This window comes from Epinephelus lanceolatus, chromosome 6, assembly GCF_041903045.1.
Source record: "Epinephelus lanceolatus isolate andai-2023 chromosome 6, ASM4190304v1, whole genome shotgun sequence".
Taxonomy (NCBI): Eukaryota; Metazoa; Chordata; class Actinopteri; order Perciformes; family Serranidae; genus Epinephelus; species Epinephelus lanceolatus.
This window is the reverse complement of record NC_135739.1, coordinates 7,941,179-7,965,343: the sequence shown is the minus strand read 5'-3', so window position 1 is coordinate 7,965,343 and position 24,165 is coordinate 7,941,179. Positions and strand designations below refer to the sequence as shown.

The window sequence follows — 24,165 nt, the reverse complement described above, 5'->3', positions numbered from 1 at the left end:
CACGAATAGTAAACATGACTGGAGTGGCAGCGTTGGCTCATTATGAGAGGTAGTTGGTGATGAGCCCACAAACACAGGTTTGTGTTAGCTGGCAAATACTGTTGTACAAAATCTATCCAAACACACCAGTGCTGCAGCAATTAGAAATAACATTTCTGTAGCGACAGAACAACGTCCCCACTGCCCTCTGTTAAAGGGTATCTGTGAAATATTGGTAACATGGAATAGTAATTCAATCCTGAAATTTAGATAGTTTCGTCAACTGGGAAAAAAATGATAAACTTGAGGGGCCCTAATTAAGCATCACATAGGTCATGGATTAAAGTACATTGCATGAGTGTATTTAAGGTGTTTCCAAGTCCACTTTAACTAGTTTGACGACACATAACCTTGGAGCAAAGTACGGCACATGGGACAAGAAGGCTGTATTTATTCCCTTCATTAAACAGAGGTGAGTTTTGGGCGTAACATGAATACAACTAAATCAGAGTGTCGTCTTCAATTCCCTTTAAAAGACAGGTGCGCCTGCAAGAGCAGTTATGTCACTGCAGCACAGACTGTGGACACTGTGGTTATAAACAGCAGGAAAATGCTGCACCATTCTGAAGTCACACCATGTTTTTGTTGGTCAAGTTGTGTTGAATTCATGACATCATCTCACGCGTTGAGTAACATGGCACGATGTGATTTTGCCAAGTAGGACCTGCTTTTGGATCAACATCCCACATCGCGTTCCCGAACCAACATTGCGATCAACCAATCACAGCCCTCTGACATCATCAGTGTGCTGCTCCTACGCTTCTTTCAAATTTCTTTTGTGCTTCTTCAGAGCTAAGCTAGTTTTACAAACTTAAGATAACACAATTAAACACAATCCTAAGTAACACTGGACAAAAACCTTATGAGCTACTGCAGGGTTAGCAAATTAGCCTGCTAAGTAGGTATGCTATGCTAATGAGTAAACATGCCAGTAGACTAGAATATTAGAGAGTTAGCTTGCTAACGAGGTAGGCTATGCTAACAAGTAAGCTTGCCAATAGGGTAGAATACCATTAACTAACAAAGAGTTCGGACAATATCATTTTTCAGTTGCAATTTCCTGCAATTAACACATACTGTATTTCCTCCTATTTTTCCATGTTGATCCTGGATAGATTTGATTAGATTTATCCAGGACTGTCATCATCATCATCACCCGAAATTCTGGATAATTTGTTTATGTCCACATCAACATAGCTGTGATGGCCCTGGATCAACATCAGTGATTCTTTTCAGGGTCAATGATAAGATGATGATCTTGAATCAATATAAATAAATCATCTAGGGTCAACATGATGATGAAGGACCTGGATCAACACAAGCATTCCAATCTTGCAACATAATAGTTTTGAACATGATATTGAAAAGGAGGCAAATTTGTGTCGTTCACAGGTCATTGCAACTGAAAAATGACATCTCTTAATGTTAGTAAACAATATTTTAGCCTATTGGCAAGTTTACTTGTAAGCAAAGTCAACCTAGTTAGCAGGCTAACTTGCTAACCCTGCAGTAGCTTATGAGGTTTTTGTTCAATGTTACTCAGGGTTTTCTTTAATCATATTAACTTCAATTTGTAAAACTAGCTCAGCTCTGAAGAGGCACAAAGGAATTTTGAAAGAAGTGCAGGAGCAGCACACTGATGATGTCAGAGGGCTGTGATTGGTTGATTGCAATGTTGATCCAGGAGCAGGTCCTACTTGGCAAAATCACGTTGTACGAGTAACATGCAAGAAAATGTTCCACCTTAAAAGCTGTGGGTAGCATTCTTTGAGCAGCACAGCAAATTAAATTATTTTCTCTCTATAGTCTATAGCTACTTGCGTACTATTTACTAGTGAAGATGAAATGGCAGCAAAACATCCTCTCATCTTTTAGTTAGAGTTGACTAATGTATGTAAACTTGCCAATGCAGAAACAGTAGCTACATAACCAAAAAATAAAACCATGTGGGTGCGTCATATGTGTGCTGTGGTATTCAAATAAACAGCACTACAGCTCTGATATCGACTTCAAGCGGATGAGGTCTGAGAACGTTGGTGTTGTAATGTACTGACAGATATTAGGGCTCCACCATCACCTGCTGTCCCCGCAGAGATGTAAAATAAAAGAGTGTGAGGAGCAGTGTGTTTCCTCCACATTACTGCTAACATTGCAATGACAGAAAAACGCTTGGCGGGCAAAAACACAATCCTCCTGAGTGCAGCAGGAACAAACGAATGGAAAACGGGGAAAAGACAGTCGTAAGTCACACTGACGTCCTCGTGTCACCTCCATCACGCTACAGCTTCATTAAGCCAAAGAGTGTAATTACTAAGGTGCCTTAAAATAACATTGTTTTGACTCAGGTGTGTGTGATGAGTGTGCACTTCTGTTTGCAATTTCAAAGTCAACTCATATTGACTCCAAAACAAGGGAGCTTCACTACATCTGTGTTACTGTGAGTCTGCCACAGTGATATTTATTATAACAGGGACATGTTGTAGGAACACGTGTCACTGATTATTAAACAGGAAAATATATAATATCTTCATGATGCCTGAAGACTTTGGGGAATCTGTGTCTGAGTGATAACTGCTGCACGGTCATCTGACAGTGATGCACTGTGGGAGCACACTGAAATATGAATATTTAGTTTGCTGAGACGTCCATAATATTTTAGCCTCCAACATTAAAATGATCAGCTGCTCTGATTTGTGTTTTGGACACGGTACAAGTACATAAAGTACGTCATGAGCGGGAGGTCGACCTGGAGCGGCAGGATAAATCTGGTGGAGAACGTGAAAGGGCAGCGCTAAACAAAAAATGAAAAACATGCAGTGGCTGCCACAAGATATTACTAAGGAGAAATATTAATATAATATAGCCTCTTTAAAGGAATACATCACCCACAAATCGACCATTTGTTTATCAATAAATCAGCCAGTTTTACCCAAAATTTGTGTAGAAAACTTTGATTTTCTTGCATGCTTCAATGGTGAATGAAGAATCCAAACATTTTGAAAATTATTGCATAAACACATAAATAAATAATAGTCTCATGCACAGATGAGCAGCGAGCCTGGGCAAGCGTGTGGATATAAACTCTGCTCAATGCGATGCACAGGCAGAGTCCATACACACACACACACACACACACACACACACTTGCTCAGGCTCGCTGATCACATTCAGAAGTGTTTTAAACCCGAACAAATTGGATTGATTGCTTTTAAAAAAATATGGGAAAAGGAAATGAGCTATGAAAGAAGAAATGACCCCAAAAATTAGCAAGAAATTAGTAGTACACTTATAGTTAAAAACAAAAAAACAAGGAAATGACCTGTAAAGAGTGGTAAAAAATTCTAATAATTCTGTAGCATAATTTTAAAATGTAATAATTATTTTTATTATAAAAATAGTTTTTTAAAATGAAGAAATTATCCAAAAAATAGCAAGAAATAAGTAAAAAGAGAAAATTAATAAAAAAAATTAGTAAAATAAAATAAATAAATAAAAGTTAAAAACAAGAAAACAAGGAAATGATCTAGAAAGGGTGCTAAAAAAATTATAATAATTCAGTAACATAATTTTAAAATGTAATAATCATTATCTAAAAATAGTTTTTTAAATAATTCTCTAAATCAATTTTTTGTGCAAATTATGGAATATTTCTTACCTAGTTGCTCATTGCCTTTTTTCCCATGTTGTTTTAAGGAAACTGCACCAATTTGCCCAAAGTTCAAAGGTTTAAATGCCTGTGAAAGGCGTCTGTGAGCAGCACAAGAGGATGTGATGTCGCTCCAGGGTTCAAAGGGTAAAGTAGGAAGGGCACAAGTTGTGTGAGAGTTACTGTCGTTAAACGCTGACCCCTCTGATTTCAGTTCATCAAGAATGTTCTCTGTTTTTGGATTCTTTGTTCACCATGGAGGACTGTGAGAAAAAGTTTTCTTCACAAATTCAACAGAACACGGGGTGAGTAATTGACACACAAATGGTCAAGAACTCCTTTAAGTCCAAATAATGTCTCAGAGGTTTTGTGAAATTCTGATTAAATTCAGATGCACGGAGCAAAACTGAGAACAGCACCTATTTCATCAATTCCATGAAAGCATGTTTGCTGCGGTGATGAAGTTAGAGCTCAGTAAAAGTCCAATGACACTACTTAGCATTTTGGAGAGGCGGCATGATCTTTAAAGTGGTCACAACTTTTTGAGACAACTGAGGAAGTTTCTGAGGTGAAGGTTAAGGGTTTCAGACTGAGTGTTACTTAAGACAAAAAGGTAATGAGTTTGAACTACTTACAAAATTAAAAAACTTTAGGGAAGCCAGTTGAAGTTAAAGTTGATATTTCCACCTGTCAGCAGACGTGTGCGGTGCTCAGGCATGTTTTGATCTGTCTGGACGCTCCTGGATTTTACAACCTGGTGATAGCCTAAGGCTTCAAGACTACGGCTTACAGTTAAATATATTCAATGATGAGGAATGTTTTGCCCTGAACTTAGCCCCTTCTAGCCTCCGGATCGTACATGTCTAACACCAAAAACAAATGCAAGCATGACAGAGAGTCTGTTTCTCTTCAGAAAAAGGCAGGACCGAAAGATATTTCATTTCCAGGACAGGTTATTTGTTACAGATTGAAAATTTTGACATTGACCATGGAGATCAAATCATGCACATCAGCTGCACGGGTCTAACTGTGAGGCGGGCCATGAATACTTTTTTTCCACTAGCAGTAGTAGTAGCACATCAAAAGCATCCAGGTCAAGAACTCACATAAAAAGGGGAGTCGTGGTAATGGGTGTCAAAGTGGATCTTGAACTTTCACTCACCTATGGCGAGAGTCATGACCTTCAGCTTGTTCCGCACCAGTTTGACCACCATGCTCTTCTGCAGCGGCGTGGAGCGGCAGCAGAGCACTGAGCGGCAGCTCCGCGCAACAGCCAGAAACTTATCCTCCAAACTCTTATCCAGGGCGTAGGCCAATGTCCGCCCGTCAATCACCAGGCCCAGCCGGTGCACCATGAAGGGAGCAGTGTGGGAGGAGGACGGGGATGAGGAGGGGTAGATCTCAAAGGGTGCAAAGTTACTCTGGAAGGCCTTGGCGGCGTGGTCTGTAGAGCTGCAGAGGAATTTGGCCTGGATGTAGTGTAAACTCTCCTCCAGCAACAACGCACACGCCTCCTGGTGCAGAGACAGGCACAGAGTGGGTTGGAGTTCAGCATCAGGTCACCAAGTTGCTTAATATCAAACTGCCAGTCCTGCTTCACATCTGGCAGACAGATGCTTCAGCAGCACAGAATTAAACATCGCTGGTCCTCAAATGACCCTCGTTCTTTAAAGTTCCCATGCATTTACATGTTTCCTGTAAAAACAGGAAGCTAAACAAGAAGTTGTGTCAGATATTTATTAGCATTTATAGTAGCTGCTAGTGCTGGATGTGCGTTACAACCCCCGCCAAAAATTCAAATTGACAGGAGCTACTAGCTCAACATGGAGAAAAGCCAGCCTGCTCTCTGCTGTCGAGGACTTCTCGCCACCGCTGTTGCCTACGCATGTTACTGTTGGATCAGACAGGGATCAAATGGAGGAAGAAGATGACCACGCAAGCATTTCTGGAGTGAGGACATGCATGTCTGAGCCCAGATCTGAAGCCAGCAGTGCTGCAGGCTCATCCCTGCTATGGAGCTGATGCATCCCAATGATAAGCTTGTGTCTATATTTATATCTGCTCATGTGTTTTATTGGACGCAAAACGCAGAGTGAGTCATCATCATTTCTGCATCATTTTCCAGGAAATTACAAAGTCTAAATTACCATTAAGAATACCTTCACAGAGACTTTTTCTTTTTTCTTTTTTTTAAATATCTATTTTGATTTCAAGGGAACTTTAAAAAAGTTAGTTACAAGGACATGCCACTGTTTATGGGGCAGCATGCACCCTAGACAGGTCACCAGGGCTGATACATAGAGATGGACAACCATTCAGACTCAGCTTAACATCGACGGCCAATTTGGAGTCACCAATCAACCTCCATGTCTTTGGACTGTGGGAGGAAGCTGGAGCACCCGGAGGAAACCCACGCTGACACAAGAACATGTAAACTCCACACAGAAAGTCTTCCCCACTACTTTCTAATCCACAATGAAAATAAACTAATTCATACTGGGGATTGTTTTGTGTACTCTGAATGTAAATAAGTTGCCAGCGTGCATAAAAAAAGCATCAAAATAGAGCTTGGTTATCAAAGAAAGTGCCAGGGAAGGACCCCTCAGACCCCCCGACAGAGGTCTGGGTTGAGCCTCAATATCCTTAAACCCCGGAAATGCCTCTGCATTCACCTGACCTGTCTGTCAGCCTCCTGACATTTTGCAAAAGTGCTTCCCAGGCATGCTAGCAGCTCTGTGAGGCTGTACAGTGGTGCTGTGAGCTAAATGCTAACGTCAGTGCTAACATGATCTTTGTCTTCTCAGTGTTACACTCGTGAAACTCTGCTGCTCACCTGAGAATCAGCATTCAGTGTCAGGATCTCCTCCTCAGGGTCCAGCAGCTTGCAGGCGTATGCAATGTTTACAGCTGTTTCCTGTTTGTCGCCCGTCAGCACCCATATCTGCAGGCCGGCCTTCCGCAGAGAAGCTATGGTTTCAGGCACGCCATCCTGTAGCCTGTCCTCAATACCTGTCGCTCCTGTGAGTGAAGGAGCATAATAGTGACCCTTCAACATCCAAAATAGAAAAAAGCAGCGAGCCAAAATGAATACAAGACCTACGATAAATAAAGACATAAATTACCCAGAAGATGCAGGTTTGTCTCCAGCCTCAGGGCTGAGTCAAAGAGTAGCTCCTCTCTTCCCTGGATGGCCGTCTCAGCCTCCAGGTGACGCTGCAGCCAGCAGGCATATTGCTCTTTGCTCAGAATCTGACACATGAACACAAGCACACACACACATAAACACACCACCGTAGAAACAGCGAAGCAGCTTCTCCTCCTTTTGCCTACATGGCAGAGGAGGAACCACAGGAGAAAGTGCAACCTTGAGAAGGTGTTTTATCACATCGCTTTGGTAACGGACTTTGCACAAGCAGGGATATAATGAGCCCGGCTTGTGAGAGCATAAATTAACAGCCTGGGAAAGTGGCACAGATTGCAGCTGAGTCACGAAGAATGTCACTTTAGAAGGGCCAGTCCATGTGATCATCTGCGCCGGGCTACAAACACAACCTGCCAAAAAAGCCACTGAGAAACATCGTCTCCGACTTCTGAAGCAGTTAAATGAGAGAGGGCGTTTGTTCAGAGCTTCATGGATCTCTGTTACCTTTTTTGCAATGCACAGTGTGCGAAGGCCGTCTGCAGCATACAGGTTTAGGTAGTTCTGGGTCCGGCTGATAATCTTTTTCTGGCGTTTCCCTTTGGAATTTCCTAGGAAAAAAAACAAAACAGCAAAGCACAGAAGAAGGAAGATTTTTTAGGGGAATTTGCTCAAGTGTTTCCAGACAGCCAAAGGCTTCTTCCAAGAGGCACATGGAAGCCATCTGTCTTCACACCTAAATTAACCATGTACGCTGTGCCTTAATATATTTCACCAAGTCTTCATATTGCTCATCAAGCTGTGTCTGGGGTATAATAAGCAAAATATAATTTTAAAAATCTCATTTTGTAAACATAACTTCTCCATTTCAATAACTGTCTAAATGGTTTTAACATGACTGAATATTACATGTTGTTTTAGATGATTTTGAAGTATCATGTTTTGTAATGAAGTCTTGCCCAAGTGTGTCTCTGGCGCAGCGTTTTGGGCATCTTTGGCAGGGGGACGGTGCACAAACAGATTGGCTTTATCAGTCTCCTGACACAGATGCACCAGCCAACACTCTGATCGCCAGCCTTGTAATCTCACTAATAACACAACAGCTTGGCAGGCGCTGCTACACATGCACCGTCACGCAAAAATATTTTTACTGAAAAGAACAAATTAACACAAAAATGTCAGTAATCTGGAGAATTCAAACACACTGAAATAATATTTTCTTTAACACGATGAAAGATAAACTCATGGTCGTCTCACAGAGAAGTAATGTGACAGTTTAATATTCTTGTTTGTGACAGAAACTCTCTTTCCTCTTTGGCTGTGGAAAAAAACGGTATTTCCAAGGAACAGGAGGCCGTACAGACGCAGGTGGAACTTCACACAATGTTTATTTTTCCTACGACTGAGAATGGGAAAATCCACCTAAAATACAATTTGTGTTCTGCATGTTAAAGGGATAATTCGGATCTTTTCAAGAGGGTTTGTATGAGGTACTTATCCACAGTTGATATATTACCTACAGTAGATGTCAGCTCCCAGTTTGGAGAAGCAGGCTAGAGTACCGCCACAGAAGCTAAGCAATGTACTTCTGTGGATGTTTAACCACTTAAAAAAAACAGTATCACTTTAAGCGTACTATATTTAGAATATTTAGTGCTTTCTAATGAGAATCTGAAGCTGTTATATCACTCTCTTCAAAGCCAGACTCCACTGAATAAACAGTACTGTAACATTGCAGGGCGGCAGTAGCTCAGTCCATAGGGACTTGGCTTTGGGAACCAGAGGGTCACTGATTCAAGGCCCCCTCTGGACCAAATATGGAGCGTGGACTTGCAGCTGGAGAGGGGCCAGTTTGCCTCCTGGGCACTGCCAAGGTGCCCTTGCTCTGACATCTCTCCATTTAATGCATGTATAGGTCCTGTTCATGTGTGTGTGTTTCATGCTGTGTGACAACAGAGTGACTTTGGTGTCTGGAAGGGTTATTTCTGATTAATCAAAGTCACACAATTACACAAATAAACTAACTGATCAAACAGCTAATGTGTTCAGCCAGCTAAAATTAGTGTTTTTGTCAATGGAGTTTGACGAGAGCATACATGGGGAAGACGTTAGCGCTGGAAAAGGCTGTCTGATGGAAAAGTAGAATGGTGAAAATACTCTGAATGTAGTGTACACTGATATTGACATTTTAAGGTGGATAAAATATGTTTGCTGGTGCCCCCATCCACAGCAGCACATCTCCTAGCTTCTGTGGCAGTACTCCTGCCTGCTTCTCCAAACTGGGGGCGTGCCAACCACCATCTACTCTAGGTAATACACTGATTATGAATAGTAACCTCATACAACCCCACTTCAAAAGATCCAGACTATTCCTTTAAAGGTTCCCTGAGGAGTTTTGGCTCCCCATTTAGCAAATATACTCCTCCCATCAGTGCTCCTTCAGAAGCTCCTGTAATATCTCTGATGTTATTCACATTTCATTACTATACTACAGCTCCATTCATCGTGGGCGAGCACGTGAAGGAGGGAGAATAGTCGGCATAGTGTTGTGTAACTCAGTACAAGACACTTTGTTTCCTATTGACAGAGCGAGGTCTGTGTATCAACACCAGATTGTTTTTCTGCACATACACTTAACAACCAGCTAGCAGACTGAGAGGATCTATGACAGAAAGTATATACAACCAGTATCGTAGACTCCACCTCCAAGTTTAGAGAGCCAAAATCAGAACCCAGAGGTCTGCAGTGTCATCACAATCTAAATATATTACCATGTACTAACAGTGAAAGATCTTCAAATGAGGGTAAATAACATTAAAATTTAAATTCTGTTTTAAGGTGGAATTTACTATTAAACAGCAGGAGTGAGACTAGAGTTACGTCATGACACACACTCCAACTTCTAAGCCCCGAGGGTATCCGGTCCACCTCCAGCACCACCATGTGCGCTGTTATTAGAGTGACACTGAACAACTCCCTCGTCGCCTGAATGGAGCCTTTATGGAGGTCTGTGTTATGGGGAGGCCCAACTCACACTGCACTCTCACTGGCTGGTTTCACCCAATGGTAAAACAAAGAAGGGAGCTGTCTGTGTGTGAAGACACACCCTGTTGGCCAAACTGCTGGACTGAGACACACAGTGGAGGAGGGTGAGTGTGTGACAACTGTCCCGGTGGAGTCTCTCTCCTCTCTCGTGAAAAAGCTCACAGAAGGCGTTTAAAATGACGAACAATCAGCTGAGCCTGCAACCTCAATGCAAAGGGACCAGCGTGGCTCTGATGATCCAAAATCAATACAACAATCATACTGTAATTCACAATTCTTCCAAAGAACAGGACCTCAGGTCAGCTGGAAAACATGCCAGAACAAGACGGGAGTACTTTCCTCCATTGATATGTTGCAGTTAACAAGTCTTCATTCAGTGTAGGAGGATCGTTTAGCTGGAAACCATTTTTTTTTCTGCGAAGTCGAGCTGCCTCCTTGAGATGAACTGCCTGCCTCTAATGAACAGGAGGGAGCCACTAACCAGGCATGTGAAATAAATTAATTATCCACACAACATGACAGCATGCTTTTACTGAGAGGAAGCCAAGACAAGTTGCTGCACAGGTTGATTCAGCCCATTAAAATATAAATATGTGGAATATATACGACCAGTTTATGAGGCTTTTACACGCAGCACCGCGTCTTGAAAAAATATCCACATCTTATTAAATCATGGTCAGATATCTTAAAGGGGCACATAGTGATTTACCAATGCACTTCCTTTAAGCTGGTGGGACTTGGGAGAGAGAAATTTAAAAAAGAATCGTCCTACAAATGACCGTAAGCTTGTATGATCTCCCACAATGCAACTCAACACCACATTACGACTTAAAGGCTCAAGAACACATCAAACTCGGAAGAACGATTTCCCGACTCAAGAAATGGGACCATTTGAGGATTAACTCTGTTACTTTTCCTGTAACATCTCAACCAGAAAGGAAATCAAAGTGGTGCTAAAGTATTCACAGATTGACAGATTTTTTTTAATCTAACAGTCGATTAACTGTTAAAATCATCAATCAAGGCAAAGCAAGCGAGCATCTGATGGTTCCACTTACTCAGCTGTGAGAATTAGCTGCATTTCTGTTTTCTATTACTGTAAACACAATGTCCTTGAATAATGAAAATAATCGTTTGCAGCACTACAGACTGTGTGTTGTGTCAAGCGCTCGGTCTGTGGGCTGAAACAGTCTCTGCTAAGCACCCCTGGACAGATGTCTGGTGACTGTGTACAGAGCATTAGTGAAAAGTGCCCGTGTAGCTCTCTGTGTGCCTGGAATACTAACAACCTGGTACACCTTTGCCATTAGGACATTAAAGAACTCGTACAAGGTTATAAGATCACAGAGGAAAAGTGGAAGGAAGTGTTTTTATTGAAGGTAGCAATAAAGATTAGCGTCGAGTTTTGCAGCTAAAAATACTGGTTCTTACATAACATGTTATCTCATATGTTTACTTCAGTGGAAAGTATGAAGGTTTGGGGCAAGGGGGGTGAAACCTTGCAGGCATGTTTGTCCACAGACACAGAGTAAAATCACAATTTTCCACAAAAACTAAAGCAGCTGCGACTGAAAACAATTCATCATTTGGGATTGACCAGAGCAAAGTGAAAATATTCTCACTTTGCTGACATGTCCAGTAAAGCTCATGAGCCATGTGAAGATTACATCCAGTGATTTGTAGCCGATCACAAGTTCACAGCCATTAATTCTGGTGGAGGAGTCCGCAGACATGATCCAGATCCAGCAGCACCCCACTCCAAACCACATAACAGAGCCATGTTGACAGCAGCGTCATCATATATCACAGAGTGCACCACCACTTAATTCACCTTCATGTTGTGATTAATCTCTAACTGGACACAACAATCTGAGAACGTCTACAGCGAGTGTACAAATGAGTGTTTCCTACCTGTGTCGGGGGGTTTGATGAGGTCCATGATGACAGAGTCTGCACCTTTAGTGTAGACCGTGATCTGATCCGTCAGAGGGTGTCTGACCACCACAGACATGCGCTTCCTGGTGGAGTCGAAGCCCAGTGTGTGCAGCAGCTCAAAACTCAACTTCCCCAGGTGAGGCAGCTCCACGGTCACCTGGTCAGGGAGGCGTCCGACGAGGGAGCACTTGTAGGCCCTGGCGGCGTACACCAACGCAGCCTCATCGGGAGACTCGGCTTCATAGCGCAGCTCGCCCTCCTCTATGTTCCACCCCTTCCCGTCGTAGCAGGGTGGCATGGTGCTGAAGGCGTGCTCCAGGCCTCCGTGAGGCTGCTCCTCGTTTAGTTTGGTGAGCGTGCTCTCTGCAGACGGGGAGGACAGCAAGCTGGAGCATCCCTTGTTGGAGGAGCGGTTGGTGATGAGGCTGGAGGAGCTGCTGCTGTTGGAGCCTGAGGTCAGGCGGCTGGGGGTGAAGCGTTTTATGAAGTCCTCGATGGTCTTAACTGGAGACTTCAGCTCAAACCTCATCCGGACCTGGAGGACAACAAATACGGAGTCAACCACACCTGCAGCGACATGCAACTTACTCTCAAATTATGAAGCTTAATGGTCAGTGTTTTATAGTTCATGTTACAAAGTGGACGCTAACTTTGATCCAATTAGCTGCTTACTAAAGGCACCAGAACACTCCATCAGAACTGCTTGTAAGATGGTCAAACAGAAACCTCCTCCCCCTCACACCTTTCTGATGTCGGATTAAGGAGGTGATTATTTTTGTCACTTTCAGAAAGCTGTCATTTACACCCACTTCACACTGTGATTGGCGTATGTCAGAGAGTAGACGGGGTTTGAACTTTTCTAGCTCTCTGTTTGATTCTTTGCAACATTATTTTTGTCACTTCCAGCATGGGGTAAGGTACCTGTGGTTACCTGCTGGAGCCTATCCCAGCTGACACTGGGTGAGAGGCAGGGTTCACCCTGGACAGGTCACCAGACTAACACAGGGCTGACACATAGAGACAAACAACCATTCACACTCACATTCACACCTACGGACAATTTAGAGTCACCAATTAACCTGCATGTCTTTGGACTGTGGGAGGAAGCTGGAGCACCCGGAGGAAACCCATGTTTCTACAGTGGCCCAGAACAGACAAACCAAACACAGGCTCTAGAGAAGATGTTTCACGTTCTTATATTACCTGAAAGCCACTGTGGGTTCTCCAGATGCTTGGAAAGGGAGGGGTATTCAGTTTGTTGCAATCTGCAACCTTAACGCTAGATGACACTAAACCCTACACACTGATGTGTAGTATCTTACTGCTGGGGAGATGGTCCATAAATCTGGGCTGTCTGTGCAGTAAAAACACGTAAATACATGATACAAAAATAATTCTGAAATTGGTGCAACATGATCAGGGACAACAAAGGAAAAGGGCTGTGGCATTCACTTTTGCTCAAGAGGTAAAAAGAAACCCCTACAACTACCAGAATGCACTGCACCACACCGGACCAATAAATGCTCCCCTTAAAAGTGATGACATGCAAGTTGGTTTTAGCGGACTTGTCAGCAAACAAAATGGCGACCAGCTGGCATCAAATGATCTTGTATTACAGTTCAACAGTAAGCTAAAATATGTCTCTGAAAACATCTTCGAAAAATAGAAACAGAATAAAGTTTACATTTGATCCGCACTGTCTAGTGTGACTGTTAAGAATTTGGTCACTCTCTCGATCTGCTTCTATACTCTTGGTGTCTGTGTCGGACATGAAAATGCTGAAGTTCAATCTGTAGCTTGAGCAACAGCCCTAGAGCCAGCAGATTTGAGCTGGGAGATGAGCAGGGAGATCTGTGCGCTGGTGAGATGCGTGAAGGTTAAACATGGTGCACTTACACATATTACACACACTGTTATGATTCAAAGCTGCTCGAAAATCAGCAAAGTATCCCTTTAAGAAAACTCGTAGGGTAGATTTAATGGTCATTTTAGTTTATGGGAAACCAGGCCTATTGTGCTACAAGGGACTTGAGTCCTGATGAAAATGCACCTCCAGGCTTTTATTCTTCAGCCACTCCTTTATCCCAAGGTGGCGCAGTACAATGGCAGAAAGAGTGACTCACATTGAGGACTCCTGGCAGCAGGAGCCACGGTTCTCACATATATAGATATAAATCATTCAGGTGCTGCTTCAGCCACAAGGGCATCATAATAAAATGTGAACAATTACATTGGCTCAAAGGACGAAAAAAGCACAAACAATAAAAAAAGGGAAAAAGAAACAGAGACTGTATCAAAGCCAGCGTTTCTGCGCAGATCTACATTTCCTCCCATCTTATCAGATAACCTCCAAACAGAAACACGGAGTCCATAAATAATGCGTCACGTTGTAAAGCTTAATCTGAGCAGACTTGTGCCTCTGACTGGCAGGACAGCGAGCTGGTGCGCACAGTGTGGCGAGCAGAGGATATCACCTCTGAACAGGACAACCACACCCAGGCTCCCACAAAAACATAACAAAACACGGATACACAACTGTGACTGGAGCAAGCACATCAAAGATACAGGCAGCACAACAGCGAACGCTACGTGACTTTGTCAGGATTTTGGAAGGTTTTTATGTTTTTGAGGCGTGATGAGTGGTTTTTAAGAAAAATAATGGTCAGCATTCTTTGTGTCAAAAGATGGAAACTACTCCCATGTTGTTCAAAAGAAGAAAAACAAGAATACTCGGAGGGGTTTGGTGCTTTGGAAGAGTATCAATAGTTTCTACTGGATCCCCTACTGATGCTCCTTATAATACCGCCTCGCTTTTTGTTCTTGTTTTACAGCCAATCTCAGGAACATGCTGACATGAAGAAAGTGGTTTAAAGATCAGAGAGAAACAGTGGAAAATTAGCGACTCAAAACATTTATTTAAAATATTATAGTGGCTTTTAGGAGATGGTGCATCAAGACGGAGCATCTGTAGCAAGCCTCAAAAGGTCCTGATGTGATACTTTATATTTCTCACAAAATTAAATCAAAACTGGGGAAATGTGGGGTGTCCTGGAGGCTCCAAACTTTTAGTGTGTGACCACTTAACACAAAGCATTATCTACATGTGGCCCCTTATCAGTGGGGAGGTTTTATCCCCTTTGAAAGTCTGAATGTTTTTTTCAAAGGCCCGAAACACCTCAAACAATTCACGAGAAAACAAGACTACTGCTGTGTCTCAAATCGCGTATTTCTGTACTTTCACTTAATATTTTGAGTGCATAAGTGCGTTCACACTGAGAAGTATGGAAAAATGCAGTGCACTATGAGTTCCCAGATGGTGCACTCAAAATGGTCAGTAAGTTGAGTGTGGAACTATGGACACTTCTCGCCCTCAATGGACACCATCTTGGCTATGTAGCGGAAGGGGAGGGACCACTTTTCAAACTGGAAATGGCGGCCGAGGACTGTGCGACCATGAACATCGCACCACTATACTGTTGTCGGGTATAAGCCAGCAGTATGTTTATTGGGTTAATTTAGCAGTCTGTAATGATTTGGTACCGCGAACAATAATGCGAATGCTAATGCTAGTTTGCTAACTAGCTAATTTGCGGTTGTCATTTCCGGTGAGTGCACAATGGCCGTGTTTGGTTTGAGACAACACTACCCTGTCGAAATTCGCACACTACGCCAATAAGCACATAGTGCACAGTATGTGCTTTGAGACACAGCAACAGCCATGCTAGCAGCTCTGAGGGCTGTGTGTAGGCACAGTGGTGCTTTAAGCTAAATGCTAATGTCAGCACACCAACATGCTCACAATGACAACACTGATGTTTAGCAGTTATAATGTTTACTATTTTCATCTTGGTTTAGTGTTTTAGCGTACTGACATTTGATAACTAGCCCTACACACAAAGTACACACACACACACACAGTACAGCTGCGGCTGATGACGTCATTCGTTTTCAGGGACTCTCAGCTCCTATCTTCAGTTATGTTTCAAAGATAGTAAAAATCTTTTCTTTGTATTACAGACGCAATTCCTGAACTCCTGGCTGTGCCCCATCCTGTCTCAGACCTCCTATCTTATCTTAAGAAGTCCTAACTATAACTGTAAATCAGCGCTCATCCTGTCATGTCTGTATCTATGTTTAGAACGTACACGAGACTGCCTGTCACTTTGATTAGATTGTACCCGTCGGCTACTCTACATGGACATATCAGCTAGGGATGGGAATGGAGAACTAGTTCCAAACTGTCCGATCCATCGGAACAGTTTGTTTCCAAGCTTGTCAATTCCTTTTGTCAATGCCAGCATGTTTTCTGACAGTCGGGTGCTGCAACACAATGACATCAAACTCATGGAAGAAATGTTCCAGTGCACGGCTTCATTTAACTGAGAAAGATGGCAGCAGTGCTGCTTTTTATGTCTATGAAATGATTTATTCATGTCAGCATGGAAACACCATCTCTCTACACAAGAGAAATTACAGGAATGCCATGTGTTTGACACTGCTTCCCAACCGAGCTGTGATATAGTAACATCAGCGCCACGCAGGCTGACTTTGCAGAATTTTACTTTGACTAAGAGAAAAACTATTTTGACTACATAAAAGCGAATGCTGTACAAACATTCTCCAATTTCATCTACACCAGTGATTCCCAACTGGGCCAGTCATGAGGTCCAGATTTTCCCTTCATCATTTATTCAAGGTCCACACGGTTTAATTTATTCAGCGTCATACTTGCGTTTGGCCTCATAATTGAGCTAGTTTGCTGCCGCTGTCATGAAGCTGTCCATTATTCACTCACTCTACAGCAGGTAGAGCGAAAAAAAAAAGTCCAAAAAAAGTTAATAACTTACAAATTATGGCGAAAAGGTAGCTTCTTGCAACCCTAGAATTAAGATAAAAATATTCACAAATGAAAAACACTTCTGGTTGCTGATAAGTAGTGTTCAACTTTTGATTTAACACTAAAAATTAAAACCCTCTGCGCGCACTGCAGCGCAAGCCGACAGGTGTGCGACTCAGAGCAGCATGTGTCACTGACACCAGACTCAGAGAATTTAGTCGTCTGTGTTCAAGCAGGATAATAAGTCTCCATTCATTGCACACTGGGCTTTCTACTTCCTTGTCCGAGATGGTGTTGCGTTCACGGTCACCCAAAAAAAACCAGAGGAAAAAAAAGGCTGAATATTCGAATTTTTTTTTCACAATCGAATCCCGTGCCATCGAACGAAGCTTGGAAGCTTTGAATTTTTTGGGTCAGCCCTACTTAAAAGCACAAATTTTAACCTCGTGGAGGCACAGCGGAAAAGAAAGGGGATCGCCAAACTGATCAGGATTTATCATCTGAGGATCATTAATGTTTTTACAAAATTTCCTAACAACACATCCAAAAGTTGTTGATATATTTTAGCCTGAAAAATAGTGAGGAAGGAAGAACAGCAAGAGGGTTAGACCAGAACCAGGAACTGTCTCACTGATTTCTAAAACCTAATCTGTTATTGACTTGGACAGATTCTGTCGAGGTGACTTTTACCTTCTGCCTGGGCTGGTTGGGGGAGGACACCACCACCGTGTTGCAGATAGTGAGAGCGATGAAGAAATCAATGATGTCGGCGAGGTCAGAGGGCAGCTGGGACACGGGCTGGCTGTGGAAGCGCATGAAGTCCAACTGACTGCTGCATTCGTTGACTTTGTCCAGGAGCTGAGGGTCGGGGGTGATATCTTTCTCCTGCAGGACAGAGGACGGTTTATCAGAGGAGAGCACACAGCAGCATAAAGTACGAGGATGGCGTGACAGCGAGGCGCACTGACCATGGGGCTGCTGAAGGCCGTGTGCTTAGACAGGATGCTGGCTCGCTTGGCCTCCGCCCTGCTGCCCGTCCTGCGGTGGGACTTTGTGCTGTGGGAGCGCAGCACCACTCGGGCGCTCTGGTGGCTGGTCACACTGTCCCGCCTGGGCAGAGTGCCACCGTGAGACGTGCACTCTTCCTCCTCAGAATCCATCTCCTGGTACATAGCAAGTCTTCTAGCTGGATAACACACACACATCATTAGGAGTTACTTAAAAAGCAATAACTGCTGAATGAAGGAGTGTGTGTTTGCTGGCTTGTCTCACCATTGGCATCATGGGAGTACTCCACCCCTGCCACAGTGCAGCGGCGAAACACCATCTTATTCTCCGTCAGAGTGCCTGTCTTGTCAGAGAAGATGTATTGCATCTGGCCGAGATCCTCGGTGATATTAAGAGCTCTGCACTGCAGGTGAGAGTCCGTCTCCTCGTCGTACAGATCCATATCCTGATGGATGAAGTACACTTGGCAGATCTTGACTATCTCAATCGACACAAAAAGCGAGATGGGTATCAGCACCTGGGAGAGGACAGAGAAGAGGTAGATTTGGTTATCAGTTTCTAAAGCCTTCTCTGTGTCACATTCACAGTGTATACACAGAAAAAAAAAGCGGAGTAGCTCAACTAATTTGGATAAATAGAAAGCACAATTTGAGAAAATACAGAGCCATATTGAGTCAGCTGTAACACCTGGACAATAAAAGCTGAGTGTGTGTGTGAAACTACACTTAACAAAAATATAACACAGCATGTCTGTTTTCCCTCCTGTCTTTCATGAGTTAAAATTAAAGATCTAACACTTTTTTATGCAAACGAAAAACTTATTTCTCTCAAACTTTGGTCACACATTTGTTAAAATAAGTTTTGGTGAACGTTCATTTTCCAAGATCATCCATCCACCCAACAGGTGTGTCATGACAAGATGCTGATTAAACATCATTACTACACAAGTGTGAGCTTGAGCTGGTTACAATACAAGACTACTCGAAAAAGACAAAAGACATTTATCAGGCACTCTGACTGGATACAGATATTCACTTTTTGGTCATAGAGGATTCATCCGTGGAGAGAGCACTTCTCTAAAGTAGGGATGCTGAATTTTTTGCACATATCCAAAATGCTGATATTCATGTGCGTACCAATGTATGAACATCAACTTGAGAGAGAGAGAACTTGTAACTTAAAGGGAAATTTTGGTTTATTTCAACCTGTCTCCTATCGTCCTAAATTTGTTTCAAGTGACTAGTGAAATAAAAATAATAGTTAGCATGTTAGGGGAGAGCAGACCCCAAGCCAGCACCACAGAACCAGCCCCCCCAGGAATCTTCCCCCCAGCAGCACAGATCTATACAACCAACACAGTTTCAAGGTGGACACCCAAAATCAGTGTCACCAGTTCAGTATTTGACCAAATGTCTCCCCTTCTGTTCCTTTGATATGATGCTGAGTAATGGCCAGAAAGATGTTTAATGCAGAACATTAGATGTACCAGTGAAGCTGACCCTTGACCTTTCCATTTCATTTTTGAGTCCAAGTGAACGTTTGAACAAAAGTTGAAAACATTTCCTCAAGGTGTTCTTGAGATATCACGTTCACGAGAATGGGACAGAAGGACGGACAACCCGAAAACATAATGCCTTCGACCATGGCTATCGCCAGCACAGAGGCATAAAAAAAAGACATAAAAGAATAGGAGGGTGATGGATGCCATCTTGTCAGAAATGTTGAAACAAATTGAAGTGGTCTATAAAAGGCTGCCAAATTTTGTAACATTTCTCTCAAGTTGATTTTTCAGAGCTAATTCAGATTTTTTTCTGGTTCCAAGTGTTTCATTCCATCCTTCATTAGATCTGAATGTTTTGGTGCAGTTCTCTGACACATATTAGACACATGATAACTTCACTGTGTTACAAGTCTATAATTCCTAGAGCCCCGTCAAAGGATTTAGTCAATAGGTCTTTGTTTAATTCTTGATAAGGTCTGAAAAATATTGCTCCAATAATGTGATACCCTCAAGCAACTGTAGAACGATATGAGCTAAGGATACCATTACAAGGGCACAGCGTCACATGAAAGACCTACATCTGGAAATATCCTCCGAATTTTTGTTTAGACTAGTTCAAGTGAGGTTTAACCTAAACTGCAGGAGGCCATGTCTCGTATAAACTGGTCTGTCTACCACTGCTCCTCTGTAATATCTTTATCTAAGTCGTCCTGCCAGGCTGATTTCAAGTGTTTCATAGTTGCTATAAATGTCAGTTGACACAGTTTCGCATATATGTTTGTTATGCCTCCTTTATTGTGAGGTATCATTTCACTTAAGACTGGTCTGATTATGAGAATTAATGTATTGCTATGCCTTCTCTCATCACGAGGGCCGACTGGCAGATGCGGACACAAAATAAAGTGCTTTTCAAAACAACACTTTAGGTTACAAGTTAAACATGCTATATTTATTTTTATATCACTTTGTCAAACAAAAACGTTGCAGTCATCTTACCTTTAACAGGTTTGAATGATGCTTTCTCTGAGACAATCCTGGTAACAGCCACAGCCGGTCTAATTTGACCAATTTTAAGTCATTAAAGTCACATGATTAAAGTGTGATCCTATCGGCCTGTCCTATCGGCCTTTATCTGCCGATACTGATGACGTGCCGATATTATAGTGCATCATTACTACGAGTGCCAGATGCAGTTGGAGGCGAGCAGTTGCCCACTCAAGTCGGTTACGATGACGGACTGCTGCCAAGTCAACACCCTGGTGAGGACGACGAGCATGCAGGTGAGCTTCTCTGAGATGGTCTCTAAAGGCCAAAACACACCGGCGGCGTCATATGACAGCGGCGTCATATGACAGTGGCGTCATTGACGCGAGTCAAGTGCCGCCCCCAACACACACAAAAAGCGTCACGCTGCGGGGCATCAACCGGATTTCTATTTCACGGGAGCTGGGAAGTACAAAATAGCGCTTTTTCAAGGGCGGCAATGCTGGAAAAATAGGACAATAGCGTAATAGCGCCGGTGTGTTTTGGCCTTAACAGTTTGTGCAAATGTTCTTTGGTTGTGCAAACCATTTGTTGCATCAGCTGTTTCACGTAAACGACATTTGAGATGGCTTATGGTAGTGAAATAAACATTCACTTCACAGGCAACAGCTCTGGTGGACATTCCTGCTGTCAGCATGCCAATGGCACGCTTCCTCAAATCTTACAACATCCGTGGCATTGTGTTGTGTGATTAAACTGCACATTTTGGAGTGGTCTTTAATTATGACCATCCCAAGGCACACCTGTGTAGTAATGATGCTGTTTAATGAGCATCTTGATATGCCACACCTGTCAGGTGGATGGATTATCTTGGAAAAGGAGAAGTACTGGCTAACATAGATGTTAGGGGCAGCAGTAGCTCAGTCTATAGCCCCTTTTACACTGGCAGATTTTCCGCGAATGTTCGTTTTGCCAGCAAGCTGCGAGTGTTTAGACACACAGAGCCGGATTGGCGAGTTGATCCGAGGTGCCCAATTAGTGGCGGAACCCTTTTAGTTTAAACAGACAGAGGCGGCCTTCCACATCAGGAGAGGCTGTTGATGACTTGTGGGAGGAGCTGTTGATGACGCCGCACGTGCGATCCATTGGCGGTGGATAAACACGAAACAGCTGATAGCAGGAATTAGCGAGCAGCTAGTAGCAAGAGGGAAACGCAAACCTGACAGACACTGTAAAGATGAGCAACTGGGGAGACAAGGAATTGCGCGCCCTCCTTGTCCTCGCAAACGAAGAGGCCATTAACCGTCAGATGACGGGGACGGTGAAGGACGGGCCAACTTATGAGAGAATCACCGAAGCACTGACCAACCGCAGCTTCTCTCCCACGTCACTGGTTACTCACACGCTGAGCTACACGTTTTGTTACTTGCTCACGCCCCCCATTGCCCCGAAAAAGGCGCATTCTGTATAAACAGAAGTAGGTTTTTCCCCGATTTTGCTTTTAAACTGCCATTGCTGAACGAAGACTGATTGGGCTTTCCTGCAAATCTGCACGATTCCTGTTTAAAAAGGGCTTAAAGCATCCGGACCAAATATGGAGCACGGACTGGCAACTGGAAAGGTGCAAGTTTGCCTGAGGTATCAAGGTACTGATCTCAAACTGCCTGGGGCGCCTGTCCATGGGCAGCCCCCCCACTCTGACATCTCTCCATTTAATGCATGTATCGGTCCTGTGTGTGTGTGTGTGTGTGTGTGTGTGTGTATTCCAGGCCTGTCTGTATATAACAACAGAATTTTAAAAATTGAATTTCCGCTCAGGGACAGGGATCGTCTTTTGACAAATCTGGACCAAAATATGAGAGAAATATGTCTTTTGTGTACATAGTTGAAAGCCTTAGATCAAATGTTGAATAAATGGTTAAAATAGAAAGCTGGAAGTAAAGACGCACTGGAAACAGTGAAAGTTACGGATAAACACTTGATTACATTAGCTACAGTAATTTTCTGTTAACTTTTCTATTGTTCACCTTCCTAATAATGTGATTTATTATATACAAGTGTTCTGGGTTTACGTTTCATTGTTTAAAAAATGTTGGTGTAATCCCGAGTGAGACATTTCCATGCAACATTTTTGGAAAGTGGTTCCGGGGAAATGAGTCATAGCTCTTGGGAGAGCAGTTCAGGCTCCATGTGCCTGGAGAGTCATGTGTTTATTTTAGAGGGCATCAAGCAATGTCTGCCAATACTGGTAGGTCCTCTAACCTCAAACAGTCGCTGTTTGTACAGTGGAACCAATCACTGACTTCTCATTCGCTGCTAAAGTGACAACATCTGACATGGGACAGGGTGACATGTTCACCGACATTCTGAAAGCAAGCGGACCAAAAAATCTAAAACAAACAAATCAATAGCTGTCAGGAGGCTCTTCTTCATCTTGTATTAGAGAGATTATTTTGCAGTATGAAGCGAGTGCTTCCTCACTGCTCGTCCAGATGAAACATGACGATAAAGATCTAGAGGTCACACACCCACAGGGAGAGAAATAGCAACTGCCGCTGTTTTGATTTAAGACCATGTTTGTGTACAGTGGGATAAAACATTTCAAAGCTAATCATACTGGGTCCTGTTTCCGTCTTTATCTGGGCCTTTGTTTCTTTAAGCCTCTCTCTGGTTCGTACCTGAAAGACGATGATCATGGTGAGGAAGAGATAAATGGCTGACATGATGGGTGATAAGTCCGTCCCTTCTGGACTAAGAACGTCAAACACAGGTCTCTTATCTCCGTACTGAAACATCCACAGCCCATGACCTGGAACAGCAACATCACAAGGTCAACTCATATAAACACTGCAACGAGGAGATATAATAAACAGAACAGTAAACACAGTCTGGAATGAAGAAATGAAATGAAGGTTTTTAAATTAAATTTCTCAACAGAATGATTTCCAAAACAGGGGTTAACACAAGTGAAGTGTTCCTCACCAACAGCAGTAAACAGGCACATGACCAGCAGGATGATGACACACCAGAACACATCTACATTCATCTGTCTCTCCAGTTTACTACGCTTGTAGCGCGGGCCGTTGTTGTTTAGCATGGCTTTGGTCTCGTGACCTGTGAAGAAGACAGTGTTTTAGCAGCAGCAGGTCAGAGGTCAGATATAGAGTGTGAGAGCTTACAGCAAAGTTATTTTAGTGGCTAACCTGCGTAAATGACTATTCCCACAGCCTCCTCTGTGTTGCGGATGGTGCAGCCTCTCAGCAGCAGGTTTTCTTTGTAAAGTGCATCTCTTCTGCCACTTCGATGGATTCTGTCGGGTTAGAAGATGCATACAATGATAATAATCTTAATATGTATTGTATTGTTTAGAACCTTGTATTGCAACTTTGCAAAAAAAAGGTGCAACACAAATCAATAAAGTTTAAGTATAAAGTTTAATTTATAGAGCTGGGCAATATGAAGAAAGTCAAATATCGCAATCACAAGGTTGACCATTGGCGCTGTTATAAAATATTTACTCAATGAGATGTTTTGTAAATCAGTCCTTTTGGGATTTCACAGGCTTTTTGGGACTGCTGTGACCTTACATGCCTGATTTCATGGCAGCTTTTCTAATCAATTGCAATGCATGCTGCCATGCTTTCAGGCATTTAAGGCATCATTTCCATGAAATTATGGGAACAAGTAAGAACTGCAAAAACAGTTGCAATATTTCACTGAAACTGAGGGCAACTTGTTAAAGTGACAATAAACTGCACTGTCCTGGGTTTGTAATTTATAACACACTAACTCAGGCTGTACACGCCTCAGAATTCAGTCAGTTGAGTGGATTTGGCCATTCATTACTAATATTAGACTAGTCGTTCTTTTTTTCCATATAGAGAGAGATTATAGATTATAGAGTGTGAGAGTTTTAACATTCTGGGTAACAGTGACATTCCCTCCAAGCTAATACTTGCTTTCTATGGTAACAACATATTGTAAATGAGCAACAACATTTTTTGCCGATACTAGATATCAAAACAGAGTCT

General features: G+C 42.8%; 1 protein-coding gene across 1 annotated transcript in view; it reads right to left on the bottom strand.

Moving 5' to 3' along the window:
- atp10a (ATPase phospholipid transporting 10A) overlaps nucleotides 1-24,165 on the bottom strand; it is a 49,612-nt gene that overhangs the window by 10,151 nt on the left and 15,296 nt on the right. The window contains exons 4-14 of the mRNA XM_033621198.2: nucleotides 23,338-23,444; nucleotides 23,117-23,248; nucleotides 22,813-22,943; nucleotides 17,914-18,166; nucleotides 17,610-17,827; nucleotides 17,332-17,526; nucleotides 11,781-12,339; nucleotides 7,332-7,435; nucleotides 6,808-6,934; nucleotides 6,519-6,703; nucleotides 4,848-5,199 (exon numbers count right to left, since the gene is read on the bottom strand). Of these exons, the coding sequence (XP_033477089.2) occupies nucleotides 4,848-5,199; nucleotides 6,519-6,703; nucleotides 6,808-6,934; nucleotides 7,332-7,435; nucleotides 11,781-12,339; nucleotides 17,332-17,526; nucleotides 17,610-17,827; nucleotides 17,914-18,166; nucleotides 22,813-22,943; nucleotides 23,117-23,248; nucleotides 23,338-23,444 (2,363 nt within the window). The remainder of the gene's footprint in view (nucleotides 1-4,847; nucleotides 5,200-6,518; nucleotides 6,704-6,807; nucleotides 6,935-7,331; nucleotides 7,436-11,780; nucleotides 12,340-17,331; nucleotides 17,527-17,609; nucleotides 17,828-17,913; nucleotides 18,167-22,812; nucleotides 22,944-23,116; nucleotides 23,249-23,337; nucleotides 23,445-24,165) is intronic.